General features: G+C 58.1%; 3 protein-coding genes across 9 annotated transcripts in view; 2 read left to right on the top strand and 1 right to left on the bottom strand.

The window, feature by feature from the left end:
* Positions 1–9,367, top strand: part of SAFB (scaffold attachment factor B) — a 36,809-nt gene extending 27,442 nt beyond the window's left edge. For 2 of the 4 annotated variants that reach the window (XM_044254471.1, XM_044254469.1), the window contains 8 exons: positions 757–863; positions 3,363–3,653; positions 4,761–4,898; positions 5,118–5,160; positions 7,944–8,062; positions 8,376–8,476; positions 8,825–8,891; positions 9,039–9,367. In XM_044254471.1, coding sequence (XP_044110406.1) covers positions 757–863; positions 3,363–3,653; positions 4,761–4,898; positions 5,118–5,160; positions 7,944–8,062; positions 8,376–8,476; positions 8,825–8,891; positions 9,039–9,168 — 996 coding nt within the window. In that variant the 3' untranslated portion in view covers positions 9,169–9,367. Of the gene's footprint in view, positions 1–756; positions 864–3,362; positions 3,654–4,760; positions 4,899–5,117; positions 5,161–7,943; positions 8,063–8,369; positions 8,477–8,824; positions 8,892–9,038 lie in introns of all 4 variants that reach the window. The other 2 variants (XM_044254470.1, XM_044254468.1) reach the window with 1 other exon arrangement.
* A 3,502-nt stretch (positions 9,368–12,869) lies between these two features.
* MICOS13 (mitochondrial contact site and cristae organizing system subunit 13) lies at positions 12,870–14,859 on the bottom strand. The gene is made up of 4 exons (XM_044254466.1): positions 14,597–14,859; positions 13,718–13,895; positions 13,463–13,514; positions 12,870–13,106 (listed from the first exon to the last, which is right to left on the bottom strand). The coding sequence occupies exons 1-4, from the start codon at positions 14,623–14,625 to the stop codon at positions 13,009–13,011; spliced, it is 357 nt and encodes a 118-aa protein (XP_044110401.1). The 5' UTR covers positions 14,626–14,859; the 3' UTR covers positions 12,870–13,008.
* Positions 14,860–15,300: 441 nt separating this feature from the next.
* HSD11B1L (hydroxysteroid 11-beta dehydrogenase 1 like) lies at positions 15,301–20,116 on the top strand. 4 transcript variants are annotated; one of them, XM_044254462.1, is made up of 9 exons: positions 15,301–15,445; positions 15,624–15,870; positions 16,974–17,287; positions 17,380–17,510; positions 18,117–18,247; positions 18,622–18,713; positions 18,896–18,989; positions 19,109–19,274; positions 19,360–20,116. In XM_044254462.1, exons 3-9 carry the CDS (start codon positions 17,080–17,082, stop codon positions 19,618–19,620), a joined length of 1,083 nt encoding a protein of 360 aa, XP_044110397.1. In that variant the 5' UTR covers positions 15,301–15,445; positions 15,624–15,870; positions 16,974–17,079; the 3' UTR covers positions 19,621–20,116. The 4 variants fall into 4 exon arrangements, with proteins under 4 accessions (XP_044110397.1, XP_044110398.1, XP_044110400.1 ...); XM_044254463.1 differs by lacking the exon at positions 15,624–15,870; XM_044254465.1 differs by having other exon boundaries at positions 15,301–15,870; positions 17,192–17,287.
* Positions 20,117–21,984: the final 1,868 nt, after the last annotated feature.

The raw sequence follows: 21,984 nt of genomic DNA, 5'->3' as shown, positions 1-21,984 counted from the left end.
TTGTGTTTGCGCAAATCTGTAATACAAGTGAGCTCTTTTACATTTATTTTACGTAAAGTAATTGGAAAATGGCCAAAACGGGAGTACAGGCTCCAGGGCTGAGATGGGACGATCTCATAAAAATCACTCGGGAATCCTCAGATACACCAGAAGTAGCTGTGGTCAGGTGCTCACTGCCTGTTTAGTTAAGGAAGGAAAAGAACAAGAGTAAGGAATTGATTGTAGATGCAGAAGACAAAATATTTAAAAAATTGGTTACGATCATAAGTTTTGGCGTGGAAGTGCTGCTGTTTCGACCCCGTTGAAAGTACTGGGGGTAGTTGAGCATGGAGATAAGGCTTTTTGAATTATGAGAAGGAAAACGTGACGGGTTTTTTTTTTTTGTTTTTGGGTTTTTTTTTGTTTTTTGTTTTTAAGATTTTATTTATTTATTTGACAGAAATCACAGGTAGGCAGAGAGGCAGCCAGAGAGAGAGGAAGGGAAGCAGGCTCCCCACTAAGCAGAGAGCCCAGTGTGGGGCTCGATCCCAGGACCCTGGGATCATGACCTGAGCCAAAGGCAGAGGCTTTAACCCACTGAGCCATCCAAGCACCCCAATGTGACAGTTTTCAGGAGGGGAACGCCATGTTACTTGGTTGTTCCCTTAAACATACAATGTTCATTTCCAACCTTCATGTCGGATGCATTCACCTGGACCCGCCTGATTCTTCTGTTGTCATTTCTGCTTTAACTTCTGGATGTTTTTGGTGAACCAGGTTTCCAAGAGCCAGGATCGCAAATCGGCCAGCAGAGAGAAGCGGTCAGTTGTGTCCTTTGATAAAGTCAAAGAGCCTCGGAAGTCAAGAGACTCTGAGTCCCGCAGGTGAGTTCATGTCCAGGAGTGTTAGTGGTTTGCTTGTATCTCTGGACTAGTTATAATCATGTCGTAGGGGGTATTTCCAAAGTCCTCTGTGGAATATTGCGTTAAACCTCTTGACTCCTTTGGCTTTAATCCTGTGGTTTTTTTGTTTTGTTTTTGTTTTTGTTTTTGTTTTCAGTGATCTCAGAGAAGCACATAGGTCCATCTCTATTTTTTTTTTTAAGATTTATTTATTTATTTGACGGAGCACAAGTAGGCAGAGAGGCAGGCAGAGAGGGGGGAAGCCGGCTCCCTGCTGAGCAGAGAGCCCAGCACAGGGCCCGATCCCAGGCCCCCGAGACCGTGACCTGAGCTGAAGGCAAAGGCTTAACCCGCTGAGCTCCCCTCTCTCTCTTTTTTTAAGATTTTATTTATTTGGCAGTGAGAGAGGGAAACAAGCAGGGGGGGTGGGCAGAGTGAGAAGCAGGCTTCCTGCTGAGCAGGGAGCCTGATGTGGGTCTCGATCCGACGACCCTGGGATCATGACCTGATCTGAAGGCAGCAGCTTAATGACTGAGTCCCCTGGGCTCCCCTGCCTATCTCTTTATTAAAGATTATGGAAGGTAACAGTAGGGAGCTGGAATGCCTTCCTGGTATAGTAATGCTAGTTAGCAAACGTTCCAAATGTACTCCGGAAGCTGTGGAAAGGGAAAAAGGAACAGTGGAATATATGTAGGGAGAGAGTTACAACAGTTAATTTTGTCTATCAAGAAACCTTTTTTTTTTTAAAGATTTATTTATTTTAGGGGGCAGGTGGGGAGCAGAGGGGGAGAGTGAGAATATCAAACAGACTCCCTGTTGAGTGCAGAGCCCTACATGGGGCTTGATCTCATGACCCAGAGATCATGATCTGAGACCAAGACTCAGACGCTCCACTGACTGAGCCCCCCCAGGTACCCCTAAACTTCATAGTCTAAAATAATCATTAGTGCTCTTGACAGAGTAAGAATGAGTAAAGGGGGTAAAGCATTGTTTTTAATTAGTCCACACTCAGCTTCCTGCTTCCAAGGGCAAGGCAGCGGTCAGCGGGCACTTTTCTTGAGGTAACTGGCAGATAGAGCCGCAGACCTGGCCCATGCGCATGTGGGGGTGTAATCTGCGAACGTGACAGGATAGACTAGAGCCTGAGTAGCTATCACTTGGCTGTTCTTTTTTTTTTTTTTTTTTTTTAAAGACTTTATTGACTTATTTAACAGAGAGAGATCACAAGTAGGCAGAGAGGCAGGCAGAGAGAGAGAGGAGGAAGCAGGCTCCCCACCGAGCAGAGAGCCCGATGCGGGACTCGATCCCAGGACCCTGAGATCATGACCCGAGCCAAAGGCAGCGGCTCAACCCACTGAGCCACCCAGGCACCCAACTTGGCTGTTCTTTACACAGTGCTTTGGGTCTCCCGCTCACGCCCGTGACAAACCCTCCCCATACACTGGTGACTGAACGTGAACGTGAAACATAATGTCTGCGTTCGCAGAAAGTGTACGTTGGCGAATTCAGGAGTTAGGGTTGGACAGCTCAGAATGTCACAGAGGAGAAGTTGACCGAATGCAAACATGAGTTCTGTACATGAGCGATGGGAACAAATGCAGTTTGAAATCAGTGCAATAAGGCAGCGGTAACATGACTGGAAAGCGGACAGAAGAGAGTTGCCAAAAGGTCAGGCCATATGCCACTGGGCGTGCAGTGGGCTCCATCTCGCTGGGCATCAGGAGTGCATGTGAGAGGAGTAGCTCTTTTGGTCCAAACCACAAGCACAGTGAGGCCAGAGTATGCATTTCTGCAGGTATAGACCGTATCTGTAAGTGGGTGGCCAGGGCTTGTGGGAGGACAGCTGGCAGCCGTCGCCCCCGGCTCCTCGCCACCACACGCACAGGGGCCAGCAGGGAGACTGGCGACCGAGTGGATGCCGCGGGTCCCCGCACAGCCTTGCCGGCACCTCATGCAGCCGCTGCAGGCCCCTGCTGATTGGTCAGCTCATCTGAACTTGTACAGCTGCATCCAGAACTTTCGATGCTAGTGCCCTAGCCCCGTCTCATGGGGACTCATTGAAGCTCATGGGTCAGGGAGCAGAGGTTTTCGGTGAGACTTGATTTGCTGTGAAAAGTATGTTCTGTCGCTTGTTAGTGGGCTGTTCGTGGAATGAGGTGTGGAGCTCCAGAAAAAACATTCAGGGAGCGAGGCTGAGCTCGTACTCTAGCTGCCCCTCCGCGTGCACCCGCCTCTTGCCCTCATGGCCCGCCGGGCAGGAACCACGTGGAACGGGGCCTAGCAGGCATGGCAGGGCCGCCGCTGCCCTTGCCCTCGCGTCCGCGGGCCTGCAAGAGCTGGAGACCCATAGTAGGAGGCACAGCCCCGAGTCCGCATTTGTGCCGCGCCCCGGGGCGGGTCTGCGTTCTCCGGGGTGGGCGCTGTGGTGTGTGTCCCGCAGCTCCGTGGCCCGGGGCCCCTGCAGCTGCTGCTGTCCCGCAGGGTGCGTGAGCGCAGTGAGTGGGAGCAGCGCATGCAGGCGCAGTGGGAGCGGGAGGAGCGGGAGCGGCTGGAGATCGCCCGCGAGCGGCTGGCCTTCCACCGGCACCGGCTGGAGCGGGAGCGCATGGAGCGGGAGCGGCTGGAGCGCGAGCGCATGCACGTGGAGCACGAGCGCCGGCGGGAGCAGGAGCGCATCCACCGCGAGCGCGAGGAGCTGCGGCGCCAGCAGGAGCTGCGCTACGAGCAGGAGCGGCGGCCGGCCGTGCGGAGGCCCTACGACGTGGACGGCCGGTGAGTCGGGCTGCTCTTAGCCCCCCCGGGGCACTCGGGATTGGGGGGGTCACGTGAACGGGAGAGTCTTGTTCCGGAGGTGGCACGGGTACATGCTACAGCCCCGTTGGACGTCTTCGTCCGGAACCTGGGAGGTGGTTAGGGGTGGGTGGAGAAATGGTTGCACAAAGCAGCACCTGTCTGTTGAAGCCTCAAGTTCAAGTCCCAGCGCAGACCCCTGAGGAGGGAGTGCGGACTCACAGAGCCACACGGGACACGCGAGGGCTAAGCAGGTGGCCGGAGACCAAAAAAACGGCTCCTTCGGGCCCCCTTTTTAGGCTTTGTTGTCACTGTAGTGGTTTGTTCTGGTTTATTCCAAGAACATTGTTTCGTTTCCCAGACATACTGGTGTGCTGTGTGAGTTCTGAAATGAGCCCCATTGAAAAGGGCCTGATTTCCGACCTGCTGTTGGGAGTTGGGGGTGGTAGTCCCTGTACTGGTGCGATCCAGGCTTGTCCGCCTGCGTCCCCACTTGGGAAAAACCAGTTTGTCCTCATGTGCTGTCAGCTGCACGGCTCAGAGCGGGCCCGGGTGACGGCCAGCAGGACCGCTCTTCGGGGACTTCGTGCTATTTTTGGATTTAGGACCTTTGTGCAAAATACTGATGACGGGAGTCCGTTACGGCCCTAAGTGTTTTCCAACCGTGTGTTTCAAGTGCATCTCAAAGCCCTCCCACTGGTGTCTTTGCTGGGACAAGTCCACCTCGGAGGAGAGCCCTTGTGCGAAGGAGAGCTCAGGGTCCAGCCTCTCGCTAGCTGTCCTGGTCCAGGCCGTGCACAGTTCTGGAGGTGACCCGCAGGGGTGCACTCCTGTTGGGGAAGCCGCAGCTCTTCGTGCAGGGGACGCGGGGCACGTTGGAGGAAATAGAGCGGCTCCGACGCGGGTCGGATCACGTCACCCTGCCAGCCCCCCTCAGATCCCGTAGCAGAGAAGACCCTCCAATAAAGTCCGTTCACATTTTGGGAAGTGACAGGAGCCAAGGACCGGTGGAGGGTCCGACTCAGCAGCTCCCCCGGAGGTCACGACGGTGGGAGAGAAGCTAGGTTCACCTCTTCCTTCCCGTTGCAGGCGCGACGATGCCTATTGGCCCGAAGCAAAGCGGGCCGCCCTGGACGAGCGCTACCACTCCGACTTCAACCGCCAGGACCGCTTCCACGACTTTGACCACAGGGACCGGGGCCGCTACCCGGACCACTCTGTGGACAGGTCAGCCGGGTCCCCTGGCCGTGCCCTCTCTCGCTTGCTCTGTTCTCCTCTCTTCTAAATGCCCAAGAACTGGGGTCAGCCCTTTTAGGCTTTGCGGGCCCATTCGAACCATCAGAGCAGGAAGTGCCTGGTTTCCGTGTGGGAAGTGTTTTGTCTGGGAGGGCCTAACCGACTTAATTTTTCTTCTCTTAATATTTTTATGTAAATTGTCTTTTTCAGGAGAGAAGGTTCAAGATCTATGATGGGAGAAAGAGAAGGACAGGTGAGTCAGCAACTCCAGTTGTATCCAGCTTTGCCGTGGGATCGGTTCTGTCTCCTTTGGCGTGCCTTCTCCTCTCTCTGCAGCTGAGGGGGAGAAGCCGTGTATTCTGGAGCCTCTCCGGGTCCTGACCCTGAGGTTCTGTCCGCCTCTGAGTAAGAGCCAGTAACGCCCCGTAGTCCCGGCTAACGAGCTTCGGGCGCGGCTGGCAGGGCGGCTGATGCCTGTGCCCGGTGCACGGGAGTCCGGGAGTCCAGGGCGGCCTCGGGAGGCTGCTCACTCTGGCCACACCCAGAGTGCCTTGCAGGGTGAGTGCGTTAGAAAACGGGCTTGATCGGCTCCTTTTTCCTGTCTTAGACTTAGCTTGAGAACTTCGCCAAAGAGCCCTGACTTCCGCGGGCTTACGTGGAAGATCGTGGGGAACGAGGGAAGGATGTGGTCAGGGCATCATCGTTGTGGGAATTGCTGCCCGGTGGGCGTCCTTTCCCTGGGGCGAGCACAGACGGCTCCCGTCTGGCTCCCTCCCTCTTCCTGAGGGCCTGGTAGGGGCCGGCTGCCGGCCGTGGCCAGATGGAGGGGGTTCCTCTGCCCGCTCTGGGGGACTCCTCACAGGATTCCTTTTTCTCTGCTCCTGGAGGTGAATCTGGGACGCAGTTAAATGGACACCTGGTCTCCGGTTTCTCTGAAGTTGAGCGCGGTGGTTCAATGTCCAGGTTCCAGACCAGAACACAGTCCCCTGGTGCCGGCACATGGGCAGTGCGGGTGTCTCCAGCTGTGAGACTGAGGGGCTTCCCCGCCGGCACGAGGGAGTGGGGCGGCGCGGGCTGAGAGCCACGTGAGCCGGGTCGCTCGCTGCAGCTGCTGGTCACCGCGGGCTCCTTTGCCCACCATTAGTAGCCAGAGCACCCCTGACCTGAATCGGGTTTTTTCCTCTTGCACACTGTCCTGAGTAAGACAGCGGTGCTGCCCTGCATGGCAGGCGGGGGCAGGGGACACAGAGGGGAGCTCTGGTCAGACTTCTGGTCTTGCTGAACCCTTACAGGGGTCGGTCGGTCGGACGGCAGAGCGTGGCTATGTGGGGAAGCATCAGCTAGAACTAGAAATGGGCCTTATGTAAAAAGTCTTTCTCTCTTAGCTTTGTGTTTTTAGAAGGCTATTGATAAAAGATTATTCCTTGGGGGTTTTTTGTTGTTGTTGTTTTGTTTTTAAAGACTTGACTTACACACACACGGGAGGAGCAGGTTCCCGGTGAGCAGGGAGCCCGATGTGGGGCTTGATCGCAGGACTGCAGGGTCATGACCTGAGCTGAAGGCAGACGCTTAACCCACTGAGCCACCCAGGCGCTCTATTGTTCTTTATTAAATATTTGTGATTGTTTAAAAGTGAAGGAAATGGTTTCAATCACATGATGAAGTTAAAAAAAATTTTTTTATTTTGGTTGGTGTGTTTTGAAGGTTCTTTATGGAAATGTTATTCTGGGGTTTCATTTTAACAGCTCTTGCCATCTGGCAGCACTTTTCTTGGACCCTCTTGGGTTTTGATTTTGCTCCTAGAGGGAACTGTGCCGTATTTCGTCCATCTTCTACAGTTGAGCGAGATGTCTGCACACATTTGGGAATGAGAGGCCAGGGGAAGCGGGGTGGAGGCCCCAGGTGGTTAGGGCTCCCGGGGTGGGAGAATGTGCAGTCCGGCTTCCGGGACTTCCCCGCGTGGGAGCATGCGCCCTGGCTTCCGGGAGTTCCTGTCTTAGTGGTGAAGATGAGCACGGACCGGAACAGCACCAGGGCGCCCGGCATACTCATCTGAGGGGCTTCACGACCAGGATTCCTTTCTAGGTCTTACTACTTAGAATGTGATCCTGGCACAAATGACCCCAAGGCCACAGGTTGGATCTGTGGGACAGTGAGACCCTCAATGGAACCAAAGCCACCTCCCCAGCTCCCTAAGAGCCATGGACGTTCCCAGCACTCCAGGCAGGGTGCAGGTGGAGGACGGGCGGACGTTTACTTCAAACAGCTTCTCCTAGGGGTGCCTGGGGCGTGCAGTCTGTTGGTGTCTAACTCTTGGTTTTGGACTCAGGTGGTGATCTCAGGGTCATGGGATGGAGCCCCGTGTTGGGCTCACACTAAGCAGGGAGTCCGTATGGGATTCTCTCTCTCTCTGCTCCCCCCAAGTCCCACATGCTCACTCATTCTCTCACTCAAATAAACCTTCAAAACAGGCTTTTCTTTGAATGGGAGGCTTCCTCTTCCATCCATCCTTCAGATGGCATCCGGAACGGAAGCGAGCATCCCCATGGCCTGTGCCAGCAAGCTGTTTCCACGAGCGAGGCCCCAGGGTGGCTGGCGGTGGCCTGGCCCAGGGGCATCAGGTCCAGAATGAGTGTGGTCAGGGATCCCCAGTGGCCCTTTCGTTCCGGTGGTTCTGCAGGGCCGGAGCACAGGCACTCGGCGTACCGCTGTCTGTTCTTGGCTCAGGGCAGCCGCTGGGCCCGGCACTCTTCTCTCTGTGGTGCCCGAGTTCTCTCCACTCAGATTAGGGCGAATCGCAGCCCTCAGTTTCTCCATTCTGTGACTCCATTCTTCGACTTTGCTCGCTGGTCCACGGGCAGACGGCATGTGGCGGTCACGCAGGCTAAAGACCCGCGTGGCACGAGGCCATGCGTTGAGTGCTCAGCTGCACTTCCGAGCTGTCATCATTGTCCTCATTAGCTCGTTGCCCCAACAGCCTTGGGAGCCAGGCTCGGTACCAGAGCTTTCTTTTTCTCCCGGTTCTCTAATATCCAGCATTACCCCGAACGCCACGGAGGACCAGAGCGCCACGGGCGGGACTCCCGCGACGGGTGGGGCGGCTACGGCTCTGACAAGAGGATGAGCGAGGGCCGGGGGCTGCCTCCTCCACCCAGGTTTGTGTCCTGCACCCCGCTGCGCCTGCGCAGGCCTCACACTGCTGGCTCGGTTGGTGTGTCCAGCTCAGGACCATCGGCCTGAGGGAAAGATGGGGGCCAGCCCCAGCCCCAGCCCTAGCGCACTGGCCTTGCTTGGGCCACCTCAGAGCCCCGAGCAGCCTCGGACCGGGAGCCAGGTCCTGCCTCCCGCAGACCCCCGCCACTCAGGGATGGGCACTGGGCACACAGAATGCTGAACCCACCAGCCCTGCTACTCCCGAAAGGCAGAGAGGGGCAATCCAAATCAGAGCTCTCTTTTTCCAAGGGGCAGACGTGACTGGGGGGACCATGGCCGAAGACTAGAGGACGACCGTGCGTGGCAGGGTGCTGCCGACGGAGGCATGATAGACAGGGACCACAAGAGGTGGCAAGGTAAGCCTGGCTCTCCGCCGGGACGCTCTCTCTCTGGAGAAGCATCGGAAAGCTCAAGCTGCTTCTTGAGGCCAGGGAGAACTTTCTCGGCTCTCCCCGAGGCCACAGGGTCTTGCTGGTCACTGACTGCACCTGGGGAGGGGGAAATGGAGGGGGTTCACTTCTCTGCCCCGACTTGCCCGGGGCAGCGGGTGTGTGCGGTTCATGTGCTGATGCCTCGGCCGGGACCCGTGGGTTCTGGTTGACCCAGTAGCTCGGGAAGGGACTGGAGCCCCATGAGCCCCACATTGGTGTTCTTCGAATTCCACGGGCTGCGCTGAGGCGCTGTCTGGATTGGATCTCTTGTAGGTGGCGAAAGAAGTATGTCTGGTCACTCTGGGCCGGGTCACATGATGAACCGGGGAGGGATGTCAGGGTAAGGTGTCGCGTGCTGCTTGTCCCTCTTACCGGTCTCCTCCCTGCATGGTGGCTCGCCTGGGAGAAGGTTAGAAACCGTGCGGGCCGGGCGGGCGCGGGGTGCATAGCACGGGCTTCCGTGACCCAGGATCTGTGTTGGTCGTAGGCGCGGCAGCTTCGCCCCAGGTGGGGCGTCGCGGGGCCACGTGATCCCACGCGGTGGAATGCAGGGGGGCTTTGGAGGACAGAACCGGGGGAGCCGACCCAACGACACCCGCTTCACTCGCCGCTACTGAGTGCTCCGATCCCTGTGTTCTGTCACGTGGCTACAAGAGTATGTTCTGTTAGGAGTTATCTTAAACTGTGTACAATAATTTTTTTTATCTGCTGCCATATTGTAGCTCAATACAATGTGAATGTTTTTGGTTTTTTTGTTCTTTTTTTGTTTTTGTTTTTTTTTTTGTAATAAACGTGTTTCTGTTCACATACCCTTTATTTAAAGTGTTTTCTCTCTTTATTTCATCTCCTTGTGTGAATTATACTTGGTCTTGCTGAGCCATGGCTGTTCCTTCAGGAAAGGACAGAAGGGGGGCGCCTGGGTGGCTCAGTGGGTTAAGCCGCTGCCTTCGGCTCAGGTCATGATCTCAGGGTCCTGGGATCGAGTCCCGCATCGGGCTCTCTGCTCAGCAGGGAGCCTGCTTCCTCCTCTCTCTCTCTGCCTGCCTCTCCATCTACTTGTGATTTCTCTCTGTCAAATAAATAAATAAAATCTTTAAAGAAAAAAAAAAAGGAAAGGACAGAAGGAGCAGCTTTAAGGGGCTCCTCGGGTTTCCAGAAGCTGTGTGCTGACAGCGCCCCCTCCTGGGTCCTTTGCCGTAGCTCCAGTGTTTCTGTCCCCCAGGCTCTGTCTCTGTGTCCAGGATGCACCCAGTCCTTGCTGAACGGCCGCGGTGCTTTTGTTTTTTTTAATGTAAAATACACAGAACATGGAATTTCCCATTCTGACCATGTCTACACGTCCAGCTCGGTGGCGTTCATGTTTGCACACTGCTGTGCAGCCGTCCCCAACCTCCATCTGCAGAACCTTCCATCTTCGCTGACCCCAACTGTCCCCGGTCCGCACACCCTTGCCCCCAGCCCCCACGTCGACTCCTCGCATCGGGCTTTGACTCCTGAGATGTGCTACGTGGAACTGCATCCCAGTGAGTAAGACCGGATAGCCATGCACTGCCCCCCCGACCCAGGTCAGCCAGACTCCATCTCCGGGGGCCCCACGGCTGTGCCCCTAGTGCCCGGAGGGAGTCCCGTCCGCCCATCTCGGGGAGCCGTGCTGGCCGGGAGGCCTGCTGCCTCTTGCTCTGGTCGCCTCCCTCTCCGGGCTCCATCTTCGTCACATCAGAGTGGAGTCCAGTCCTGTCTGGGGGCAGACAGACACGTGACCCAGGCTTCAGACCGTGTGGTGGGCTACATAAACCCCTCCTGGCGGGGCCGGAGGGGTCCCCGCCCTAAACCCTAGAACCTGTACGCACAGCACCTACCATGGCAGAAGGGGCTTTGCTGCCGGGATTCAGTTAAGGACCTGGAGATGGAGGGTCAACCAGGTTGCCCAGGTGGGCCCAGGGTCCTCGTTAGGGTCCTTCTGTGGGGAGCAGTGTGGCGGGGGAGCCGGAGGAGGGGCGGACAGGCAGACTGGCTGGCTTTGAAGGTGAACAGGCTGATTTGCCGAGGCTGCAGTGGCCTCTCACAGCAGGAAGAGGCTGGAACGGTAATCCCTGGAGCCTTGAGAGAGAGCCAGCCCTGTCCACACCCACACTTAACCCAGGGGGACCCATGTTGGACTAACGGCTTCCAGATCTGTGACATAATCAGTGTGTGCGGTTTCAAGCCCCTGAACCTGTGGACCTTTGTCACAGGACTACTGTATCCTCCCAGGGTGGTGGCGGTCAGCTGGAATGACTGTCCCCAGAGGACAGACACCTGCCAACCCATGGAGACATCTGGAACTGTCCCGAGTAGGGGGACAGGGTGCTGCTGGTGTTCTGGGCCTGGGCCTCAGCCTGTGTGTTGCTGAGGTGGGGGGCTCCTGCCTCGAAGGGACCACCCACAGGGCGGTCAGGAGGCCCAAAGGGAGGATTTCGGAGGCCGCGGCTGAGCCGTGGGCAAGGCGAGCAGGAGTCAGGACGGCCAAGTGAGAGGGTGCGGGAGTGCTGTGCCAAGGCCAGTGGTGAAAGCCAGCTGTGTTCTGGGAATAGAGAGCGCTCGCAGGAGTCTGGGCTCAAGCGGAGGGCAGCAGGGAGCCACAGGTTTCCGACTAGGGCAGTGACATGATCAGACTTGGACCTGGGGAAGCAGACGGAAGGGGACAGGCAGAAGACCAGGGAGGAGGCCTTGGCACTGGTGACGGATTCAAGTGGACAGAGGAATTTGGGTCTGACTGCACAAGGGAATGGAGGGGTCAAGAATGGCACCATAGGGGCGCCTGGGTGGCTCAGTGGGTTGAAGCCTCTGCCTTCGGCTCAGGTCATGATCCCAGGGTCCTGGGATCGAGCCCCGCATCGGGCTCTCTGCTCAGCAGGGAGCCTGCTTCCTTCTCTTTTTCTGCCTGCCTCTCTGCCTACTTGTGATCTCTATTAAATAAATAAATTAAATTAAATTAAAAAAGAATGGCACCATAGTCTCTGGGCTAGTGGCTGCGTCCATGTGGGCAGAGGCTACGCCCCATCAACCAAGCCCCGGGAGGCTGAGAGCCATCCAGAAAGCAGTGCGAGCTGGTGGGCACCAACGATACAATCAAACAGCGCTTGGGGCCAGTGAGTGCTGCCCTGGGGCCATGAGCAGGCAGGGTGGCACAGGGAGCCACGTGGCCTCCAGGTGCCACAGCCGACATGGGAGATCCACCCAGAGCCTGTTCCTGGAGAGCACAGTGACACAGGTCACTCTGGGCTCTGCCTCCCCAAACACTGCCAGCCAGGCCACCTGTCCTCCCCCACACCCCTCCCCACACCTCCCTAGGACACACGCCAGGGGTTCTTCCCAGGGAGCGCCTTGGGCAATGTCTTGGCTTCTGGTCTCTGCTTTCCTCACTGGAAGCTACCATCCTAGTTCGTGGGCTTCAGTGAGCTCTGTCCCCCAAACCAAGAAACAACCCCCAGAACTCTTAGGAACAGAGGATCCTGTGCCAGCTCAGGGCCCTGTCGCCCAGGCGTGCTCCGAGCTCCTAGAGAGGCGTCTTGGCTGAGTCTCCAGGTCCCAGCCAAGCCCACTTCCTACCGTCCGTCTGTCTGGGACACAGGTTTCCTCCCACTGCCATCACGGTGGGATGCCCTCCCGGCTGGGAGTATGCCCAGGGCCCGCCCACCTGGCGCTTCAGCCCGGTGGGGAGGAGCATTAGGTCACCAGGCAGCTGACCCAGTGTGGGGTGAGAAAGCCTTCCCAGGGGAGCAGGGGGAGCTGGGAGGCCGGACATGTGAGGGTAGGGGAGCCCCCCACATCCATTGTAATGACCACGAAGCCTGTGGTCCCAGGAATCCCCAGATGGTGGGGAGGGTGGACTGCGGGTAGAGCAGGCAAGGGACGTCAGGATGAGATGACACACGGGCATCAGTGAGCTGAGCCAGACAGAGACTCAGCGGCCACAGGAACTCCTGGCCATGTAGACCGGTGAAGAGATGAATTGTGCCCACCCCGAATCCCCACCTCCAGAATAACCCCACTCTGGGCTCAGCCCTCCACGAGCTGAGAACCCCCCCCAACCTGGCCTGGCCATCAGTACTTCCCCAACCCATTCCTGGGCCCTGCGCACAGTCTATGGGGCACCAGGGCCAAGTGTCTGCTCCCCATTCCCATACCAGGTTGGGGACTCAGCAGGCAGGGCCCTGGACAGCGAAGGGTGAACCCATGGCCCGAGGAGCTGCTGGGCGCCAGAAGCCCGGGAACCCTGCGCTCCGAGCACCAGCCAGGCCACCCAAGTCCCCGGGACCAGCACACGGGTCGGGGAGCACTTCCAAAGTCCTTTATTGGGCCGGCAAGGCCGGGAGCTGCCCTTGGAGTGGGGTCCCAGTCCCAGTCTGGAGTCTCCGGGTCTGTGGCGTACCTGCCCCTGTTCCTGACCGGGGCGGGTGGCCTCTTCTGACAGGCTACTTGGTTCGCTCCTTCAGATATTCCCAGCCCTCCTTGGAGTACTCGCAGGCCTTGGAGGGGGCCACGGACAGAGCGGACATCACCGTAATGATGCCTGTGGAGAGGGAGGGCCCAGCGCCTTCAGCCCCCGGCTTTAGTACACCGACACCGGCCCCCTGGAAACCCTAGCTCTGCAAGGCCTTTAGAGGCACCCGTTCCAGCTCCATCGGTTCCACACAGGGAAACTGAGGCAGAGGTGGGGCAGGGCCTCCTCTTGTCTGAGGTCACACGATGACCCGTCCTGAAAAGAGGGTCCCTGAGATCTCTGCCCCTTTTCCTCTTTTAGATCCACGGGAGCTGCGCGGAGCAGCACGGGGAGCGACGGGAAGGAATGACCAGGAAGGGGTGGTAGAGGGTCCTAGACTGGGGGATATCGGGGGCCACCCCCCAAGCACCGGGACCAGGGCCTACCTGAATTCCAGGTGTCGCGGATGTGAAAGTTAAACTTTGGAGGGGCTGGGAGCTGGGAAGAGAGGCGAGAAGGGGCAGGTGAAAAGGGGAAGGCCCAGCCAGCAGCCCCAGCCCCTTCCCCAGGCAGGGAAGGGCAGCACAAAGCCCAAGGCGGAGGACACCAAGCAGGGCTGGAGGGACCAGGGACCAAAAGCCACCCAGGAAATGAAACCCTCCTCCGACCAAGCCTCAGCCTCGCTCCCAGCCTCAGGGTACCTGGGGCATCTTCAGACCGGTCTGCTCACACACGTACTGGCTGAACTGGTACATGGCTGGGGGCACTACCTCCTCAGCCTTCTGAAGGACAGCCTGGCTCTTTTCGCTCGGCCCGAGCAACTCCTGGTCATACACCAGGTAGACGGCACCCCCGGCCACACTGCCCTTGATGAGGAACCTGTGGTCGGGGAAGGACAGCCGCTCAGCAGCTCCTCGGGCACAGCCGGCCAGTCGTGGGGAGGAGTCGGCCTCGCGGGCGCCGCAGCCCTAGCAGTGACACACCTGAGGCCAGGCAGCTCATACGACAGAACGAGCCACCCCCCATCCCCCCAGCCCAGAGGCGTGCCTGGCACCTACTGTGCACAGCTCTCAACCCACACTGCACAAAGAAAGCAGAGCTTCTCGGCCTCATTTAACTGGTAAACTGAGGCCCGGAGAGGAAAAGGGGTCACTCCTGATCCCGCACAAAGCAGGGAACCGTGAAGACCGGAGAGCCCTGGCTTTCTGCCTGCCAGCCCCAGCAGGCCCGACTTGCGCGCCACCCTCGAGGGGTTTCCGAGTGGCCCTGGTCGCTTCCTGTGTGTCATACGTCGCTTCCTGACAGGGCGCCTGTGACATGCCCACCTTACAGAGGAGGCAACTGGGGATCCGAGGGCGCTCGGACACGATCAAGGGGCAAGGGCTCGCTGGGAGGCGGGAACGACGCGCGACAAGCGATCTCGGGAAGGCCGTCCCCGCCTGAACCTCAGTTTCCCCATCTGCGCGACGCGGGACCTGACACCACGGAATTCGGAGATCCAGTTGGGAGCAAACCAGAGGGGGTGCCCACGGGAGGGGACCTGCTCCGGGGCTCGGGGCCCGCCCTGGAGCCCGACGCACCTCATCAGCGACCACACTCGGGGAACCATGGTCGCCCGGCTCCGCGCGCAAGGACACTCGGCTCGCCCGCCGCTTCCGGTGACAGCGCCGCAGCGGCCTGTGGGAAGTGTAGTCGTCCCGGTGCGTCGCAAAGGCCTGCGGGAGTCGAAGTCGCGCTACGGCTCAGAGACGCCAGAAGAGGGACCGCAGTCCCACCGCGAAGGGATTGAAAGGATCCCGAGGGGAGTGATCTTCAGAGCCCGTCTGCCGCAAAGCTGCCTGGGAAATGGAGTCAGCACCGCCCCGTGAGGCGCCGGAAGCCTCGCCTCGCCGCCGAGGCTCCTGGGAAATGCAGTCCGGCCTGGCACCGCCCGGGGGGCGTGGGGGAGAAAGAGGAGTCAGGCGTCTAGAGTGAGACCTGAAAGTGACCCAGGAAGATTTCGGAGCCCGGGAGATCCACCCGCGCCCGCGCGGGAGACTGAGGGCCCAGGCCCAGGAAGAAGGTACCGATAACATTGTCATGGCAACGCGAGGTCGGAATTGAACGAGGGAGGCGGAGCCTGAATCACGTGATCTGATCCGGGGTGGGGCTTTCGTCGAGGGGGCGGGACCGGGATCAGTACCGGTGCCGGGAGGGGGCTAGCCCGGTGGAAGGCCGTTGCCGGGCAACGCTCGGGCAGGGAGTTCTCGTAGCTAGGCCCGCCCCCTGAGGAGGTGGGCTCGGTGTCACGTGACCTGGGCCCTACGGGAGGGGGCGCGGTCGGGGGCCCGGCCGAACCGGCCTCTTAGTGAGCCCCGAGGGGTGCGCGCCGGGTTCCCAGGTCCGGATCCAGTCCCGCTGGACTGCGAGAGAACCTGAGGCCCGAGCGGGTGAGTGCGAGATTGGGAGCGCGCAGCACGTCGTACACCCTTTTTGTCCAGAGGGGAAACTAAGGCCTGGCGAGGTCAGGGGACCAGTACGTTCTGCGAGGGTCTGGTTCTCCCACGTCCTCCCCGGTCGCCGGCGGCCGCTTCATCCCTCCCTCCATCCCTCCATCTATCCACCCAGACGGCCAGCCAGCCATTCATCCGCCCCACCGCACCTTGCCCTGAGAGGCTGCTGTGGTCAAGGTTGGAAGAGGGTCAGGTTGCGGGGCTCCACGGGTTTCCCCTGCAACGTGGGGAGAGGTGGGATGGCTGCCATGACTGGGGAAGAGCGAGTTCACCTTTCTGAGAGCTGAGAAAGATTCATAGACGGTAATGGTGGAAGATGAGATTGGACCGGTGAGCCTGGGCCAGACCCTCGAGGCACTGAGGTGAGGAGCTAGGTCTCCATGGGGGGCAGTGGCGAACCCTAACACGGTTTGGAGCAGGAAGGGGAACATCAGATTTCTTTGGAAGATCGCTTTGGCTGCCCGAAAAGCATAGGGTGGAAGGAAGGGAGAAGGAGGGTAGGGGGGGCAGGGGGGAGGCAGCTGGGACTTTGCAATAGGGGGCAAAGGACTGAGACCTAATCTAGAGACCTCAGGACAGCCCAACCCACCATCTCTCCGTTCTGGAAGTCTCCCTCTCCTCTCTGTCCCACTGAGTTCAGAGGACAGAAACCCCAAGATGTGATGGGCCTGTGCCTTTCTCAGGGAAGATTCATGAACGCCCCCGGCCCCCACCAATGTTAAGCATTTGGCCCATTTCTTTCTTTCACTTTTTCTCTGGAACAAGTAAATCCACTCCCACAGCTGAAGTCACATCTTAATCCCACTGATACTGCTCCTGTGTCTCCTACCGAGCCCTAAGATTCCTTCTGGGTGTCTCCGGACAGAGCCGTCTTTCTGTACCTCCTGCCCCCTGCCCCTAGCTCTTCCCTCCAATGTTCCTCGTATCACTCCAGGTCTCAGGGTCAGTCTGGTATCTGCCGACCACCTACAGCATGCCTGGCACCATTTGGGGCCCCGAGGACCCGACAGTGAACCAAGCAGCTCCAGGTTTCCATTTCCTTCTCGCCTCCTGGAGCTGACAGCCAGGGAGGAGAGAGGGATAGTGAACATATAACAACCCATCAGGATAATTTCGGGTCATGTCAAGACGTTGTAGACCGAGGCCAGGGAGGGACAGGGACCAGGAGTAGCTTTAGAGAAGGAGGCCAGGGAATTTCCTTTGGAGAAGGTCCGTTTGGTGCTGACTTCAGGAAGTGAGAGAGCAACTCATTAGGTTCTATTTGGGAAGAGCATTCCTAGCAGAGGCAACTGCCTATGCCAAGGCCCTGAGGCTGGCTGGAGACTGGCTAGTTCTGAGAAACCGTGAGGAGGCGGGGCATGGCAAACAGCCGAGTGAGCTGGAAGGGCTGGTCCCCCCCCCCCCCCCCCCCCCCCCGCTCCCCAAGGCCCTTTTGACCATCAAGGAGCCTGGCTTTTGTCCTCAGTGAAACGGGGAGGCAAGATGTAATTAGGCTGCCTGGCGGAGGGAGAAAACCCTGAAGAGGCCCAGGGAAAGCTGTGTGGTGCCCTGGACCAGGTGGTGGCTGCCAGATGGAGGAGAGAGGGCAGGGCCGGGAGCATCTTCATCAAACAAGGGCCTCGTTGGGGGAATGGGGATGGCTGTGGGCCAGGTCCCTGCCCGCCGTCCTCTCTCCCGCTGCAGAACCTACAGACCCAGGGTGGGCCATGAAGGTTCTGCTTCTCACCGGGCTGGGGGCCCTGTTCTTCTCCTACTACTGGGATGACAACTTCGACCCTGGTGAGTGCCTGTTGGTGGGGGAGGGAAGAATCCGGCCAGCTGTCCCGTGCTGCCTTCCCCCTTTCGGGTTGACCACCCCTGCGCCCTGCTAGCTAGCCTCCAGGGAGCCCGAGTGCTGCTGACCGGGGCCAGCGCCGGCGTTGGGGAGGAGCTGGCGTATCACTACGCCCGCCTGGGCTCCCACCTGGTGCTCACAGCCCACACCGAGGCCCTCCTGCAGAAGGTGAGACCACCCATTTCCAGCTGAGTGGTGGTGGGGAGTGGCTGGAAAACAGGGCCCTTCCTTGCCAAGATCCAGGCCCCCTGGGTGGCCTTAAGGGCGTAGCTTAGTCCCTAAGCCTTAGTTTCCACTTTTGCAAGCCAGAGACCACAAAAGTACCTTCTCACCGGTTACAGTGTTGGGTTGATCCATTAAGACAGTGAGTGTAAAACAGGGAGTGTTCCTTAAAAATGGGATTATTGGTGGTGTCCAAAGCCTGTGCCAACAGCCAGGGTTCTCAAAAGAGGGGTGGGTGGACACTCCTTAGCAGCAGCCCATTGTGGCTCCACGGAGATTTACAGTCCTTGGGGACAAACCTTGCAAAATTTCTAGAAAGGCCAGAACTGTCGAGATTTATATGAAGTTTCCTGAGTTTTAAATGTTGGTATTGAGCAAATAAAATGTACCCGATTTGGGCCCCCAGGCTGCCAGTTTGTGACTCCAGTGGCAGCGCTTGGGAACAATGTCGAATGTCACTTGGAGTTCAAGGTCGGGGAGGGGGCTTGAGGGTGGGGCCCCAATGGTCTAGCAGGTGGAGGGGCCCAGCCCCGGTGGATGGCCCACGGGTAGCTCTGCACCCCCCCGCCAGGTGGTGGGGAACTGCCGGAAGCTGGGCGCTCCCAAGGTCTTCTTCATCGCTGCGGACATGGCCTCCCCGGAGGTGCCCGAGCGCGTGGTGCAGTTTGCGCTGGACAAGCTGGGTGAGCGGCGGGCCTGCACTCTGGGACCCTGGCCTAGGCCTTAAGGGCAGGACCCGAAGGCGGTGGGGCGGGGGCAGTCGGTGGGGGGAGGACTATGCTGTCTGGGGCGTGGCTAGGGGGGTGGGACCTTATTGCCTCCAGGGAGCGCAACTCTGAACTGGGCCTTATTGCTCGGCATTGGGCCTTATTGGATCAGGGACGAAACCTGGCAAGATCCGGGGAGTAGGGCCTGATCTCTTTGATATTAGGCGGGGAGCTACCCGGGGCGGAACTCACTGGCTCAGTGCTCTGGCCCCAGCTCTCTAGTTCAAGATAATTGGGCCAGGGGCGGGGCCTCAAGGACTAGTCCTTGCTGATGGGCGTCTCCGGGCCAGGAGGGCTGGACTACCTCGTGCTGAACCACCTCGGCGCCACCCCGGCAGGCACGCGGTCTCGGAGCGTCCAGGCGACCCGCTGGCTCCTGCAGGTGCCCCGCCCCGCCGCGCCCAGCGCCTCACCCCTGCTATCCCCGGGCTGCACCCTCCGCCCCTCTCAATTCCCACCCCAGGTCCGGCCCCTCCTAGGCCCCTCCCACCGCCGCCAGTCCCCGCCCCTCCCGGGCAGCAGTTTGTCCGCGAAGCGGTGACTCGCAGTCACCACCGCCTCCAGGTGAACTTCCTGAGTTACGTGCAGCTGACTTCGTTGGCGCTGCCCAGCCTGACGGACAGCAAAGGCTCTCTGGTGGTCGTGTCCTCGCTGCTCGGTGCGGGCCCGTGGGGCGGGGAGTCGGGAGGCCACAGGGCTCGAGGCGGGCGAGCCTGGAGAGGGCAGGAAGGCTGCCTGGAGGAGGGGGAGCTCAGGGGTGCCCTCCCGCGCTCCTAGGCCCTGTGCCCACATCCTTCTCCAGCCCGTACTCGGCGGCCAAGTTCGCGCTGGACGGCTTCTTCGGCTCTCTCCGGCGGGAGCTGGACGTGCAGGACGTGAACGTGGCCATCACCATGTGCGTCCTGGGCCTCCGGGATCGCGCCTCGACCGCCGAGGGAGTCAGGTGAGGCCCCAGGGCCATCCGGGGCGGGAGGGGAGCGGTGGGGGGCCGCCCGCCTGCAGTCTCCCCCGCATCCTTCCGTCCGCAGGGGCGTCTCGAGGGCCAAGGCGGCCCCAGGGCCCAAGGCAGCCCTGGCGGTGATCCGCGGTGGCGCCACCCGCGCCCCGGGCGTCTTCTACCCCTGGCGCTTCCACCTGCTCTGTCTGCTGCGGGGATGGCTGCCGCACCCGAGGGCCTGGTTCATCCGCCAGGAGCTCAATGTCTCGGCTGCCGCTGCTGCCTGAGCTCCCGGGGGTGGCCCTCATCCTTCCAGAGGGGAACCCTCCATCCATCCGCCCTGGAGCGGTGACACAAACCGAAACACCTCTGAGCTGGTGGCCGTGGCTCAAGACAGAGTCATCAAGACAGACAAGGACAATCGAGAAAAACTACCAGCCCCTGGAAACAGCCCCAGCTGCGGGTGTGCAAGTGCTAATGGTGGGCCAGGCAGCCAGTCAGCAACTTGGAAAGCGTTACCTCCGTTTTCTGGGCCACCCTCGGTGACACAGTTGCTGCTTCCATTTTGCAGATGAGTAAACTAAGGCTCAGAGAGGTGGCGTGACTTGCCTAGACCCCTGAGACCTGGGAACCCTGGGAACCCTGTCCATCTCCCACTTGGAACCAGGGCATCTCTGATCCTCTTTGCACTCGCTCAGCCTTGGAGCGTCCCCCTACCCTTGCCCCAAGCAGGGGACAGCCTTCAAACTGACCACCTGCCCACGGGGTCTAAGGCAGGGAAGGCGGGAAAGAATGTGTTCTGGGCTGGACCCAGCCTTCTGTTTCATAATAAAACCCTTCTTCCTTTACTCGTAGGTTGTTCGTGGTGCTCTGTTTCTCCAGTTTGCTGGTGGGAGGTGGGTAAAGAGGGACCTCTCCACCCTATTTGCCAGTGGAGAAGTGGAAGCTGAAAGGGATAGATCTACCCCAGGAGGTCAGGGGTCAAAGAAAAGGTACAGAGTCAGTGGGCCAAAGGTCTTATTTGCAGTGTAAAGTATGTGGTTTTTGTGCCAATGATGAAAATGTGTATCAGGCACTGAGCCCTTGACATGAGTGGTCTCGTGGCATCTTCACAACCGGAAGTTGGTGCTACCATTGTTTCCATTTTATAGATAAAGAAATGTGCTGAGAGAGAAGGAGGAAGGGGCATCTTGGGGCTCAGTTGGTGAAGTGTCTGCCTTCAGCTCAGGTCGTGATCCGAGGGTCCTGGGATGGAGCCCCACATTGGGCTTCTGCTCACTGGGAAGTCTGCTTCTCCCTCTCCCTCTGATCCTCCTCTCTACTTGTGCTCTCTCTCTGTCTCAAATTAATAAATAAATAGTATCTTTTTTTTTTTAAAGATTTTATTTATTTATTCGACAGAGAGAGATCACAAGCAGGCAGAGAGGCAGGCAGAGAGAGAGAGTAGGAAGCAGGCTCCCGGCTGAGCAGAGAGCCCGATGCGGGGCTCGATCCCAGGACCCCAGGATCACGACCTGAGCCGAAGGCAGTGGCTTAACCCACTGAGCCACCCAGGTGCCCCAATAAATAGTATCTTTAAAAAAGAGAGGGAGAAAAAAAAAAACAGAGGGAGAAAGTCGGTGGCAGGAGGTTGGATTCTGACAACGGGCTTTAAAGTTTGGGCTACTTCTATTTGCACTTCACGGATATTTACATCAATTAGTGAAAAATGAACAGTTCTTCTAAGATGATAAGTTAATGTGGTTTGCATAAAGAAAAAACAACTTTACAGACAACAACTGGAGGATGAATACAACATTACAAAATGCTAGCTATTGTTGGATGTGGAAGGCTCTAGAATTAGCAAGAGTTAGAAGGGTTAACCCCAGACTAGCCCCAAATGGAGACCATCATTTGGGGGATGAGTAGGATTAAAAGATAAGGGTGCCTGGGTGGTTCAGTGGGTTTAGCCTCTGCCTTAGGCTCCAGTCATGATCTTGGGGTCCTGGGATCAGCCCGCATCAGGCTCTCTGCTCAGCAGGGAGCCTGCCTCCACTCCACCTCCCGCCTGCCTCTCTGCCTACTTGTGATCTGTCAAATGAATAAACAAAATCATTAAAAAAAAAAAAAAAGTGGTTTCTGTTTATTTCTACCACACCTCCTGTCCCTGCACGACCTAAACTTATATCAAACGCCATCAGGGGTTACTATACCAAATCATCCTCTTCAGTTCTAACACAGAGTTTGGTGTCATATAGAATGAAGCCGATACCTATTTATGGAAGGTTTGTTTTTTTTTTTTAAAGATTTTATTTATTTATTTGACAGAAATCACAAGTAGATGGAGAGGCAGGCAAAGAGAGAGAGGGAAGCAGGCTCCCTGCCAAACAGAGAGCCCGATGCGGGGCTCGATCCCAGGACCCTGAGATCATGACCTGAGCCGAAGGCAGCGGCTTAAGCCACTGAGCCACCCACGCACCCCTATTTATGGAAGTTTTATTTTGTATCAAGTATCATTATATCTTATTCAAACAGTTCGCAATAGCTGCTATTATTGTCCTCATTCTAATAAAGACTTAAAAAAAATGTTTGTTTATTTAAGAGAGAGCACGACCAGGGAGAGGGAGAAGCAGGCTCCCATGATCAGGGAGCCCCATGCGGGCCTCCAGCCCAGGACTCTGGGAGCAAGACCTGAGCCGAAGGCAGATGCTTAACCGACTGAGCCACCCAGGCGGCC

Source organism: Neovison vison, chromosome 6 (genome assembly GCF_020171115.1).
Source record: "Neovison vison isolate M4711 chromosome 6, ASM_NN_V1, whole genome shotgun sequence".
Classification (NCBI taxonomy): Eukaryota; Metazoa; Chordata; class Mammalia; order Carnivora; family Mustelidae; genus Neogale; species Neogale vison.
This window is presented reverse-complemented; position numbering and strand designations above follow the sequence as displayed.

Excerpts from the sequence above, each read along its gene's own strand:
- MICOS13 (XM_044254466.1), bottom strand. The coding sequence starts at position 14,625 with ATGGTTCCCCGAGTGTGGTCGCTGATGAG. Across the intron at positions 13,896-14,596 it reads CGAGTGTGGTCGCTGATGAG|GTTCCTCATCAAGGGCAGTG; the intron begins GTGCGTCGGGCT and ends CCCCGACCACAG. Across the intron at positions 13,107-13,462 it reads CCGCGACACCTGGAATTCAG|GCATCATTACGGTGATGTCC; the intron begins GTAGGCCCTGGT and ends CCCTCTCCACAG.
- HSD11B1L (XM_044254463.1), top strand. The coding sequence starts at position 17,080 with ATGGAGGAGAGAGGGCAGGGCCGGGAGCATCTTCATCAAACAAGGGCC. Across the intron at positions 18,714-18,895 it reads CGACCCGCTGGCTCCTGCAG|GTGAACTTCCTGAGTTACGT; the intron begins GTGCCCCGCCCC and ends CACCGCCTCCAG. Across the intron at positions 19,275-19,359 it reads TCGACCGCCGAGGGAGTCAG|GGGCGTCTCGAGGGCCAAGG; the intron begins GTGAGGCCCCAG and ends TTCCGTCCGCAG.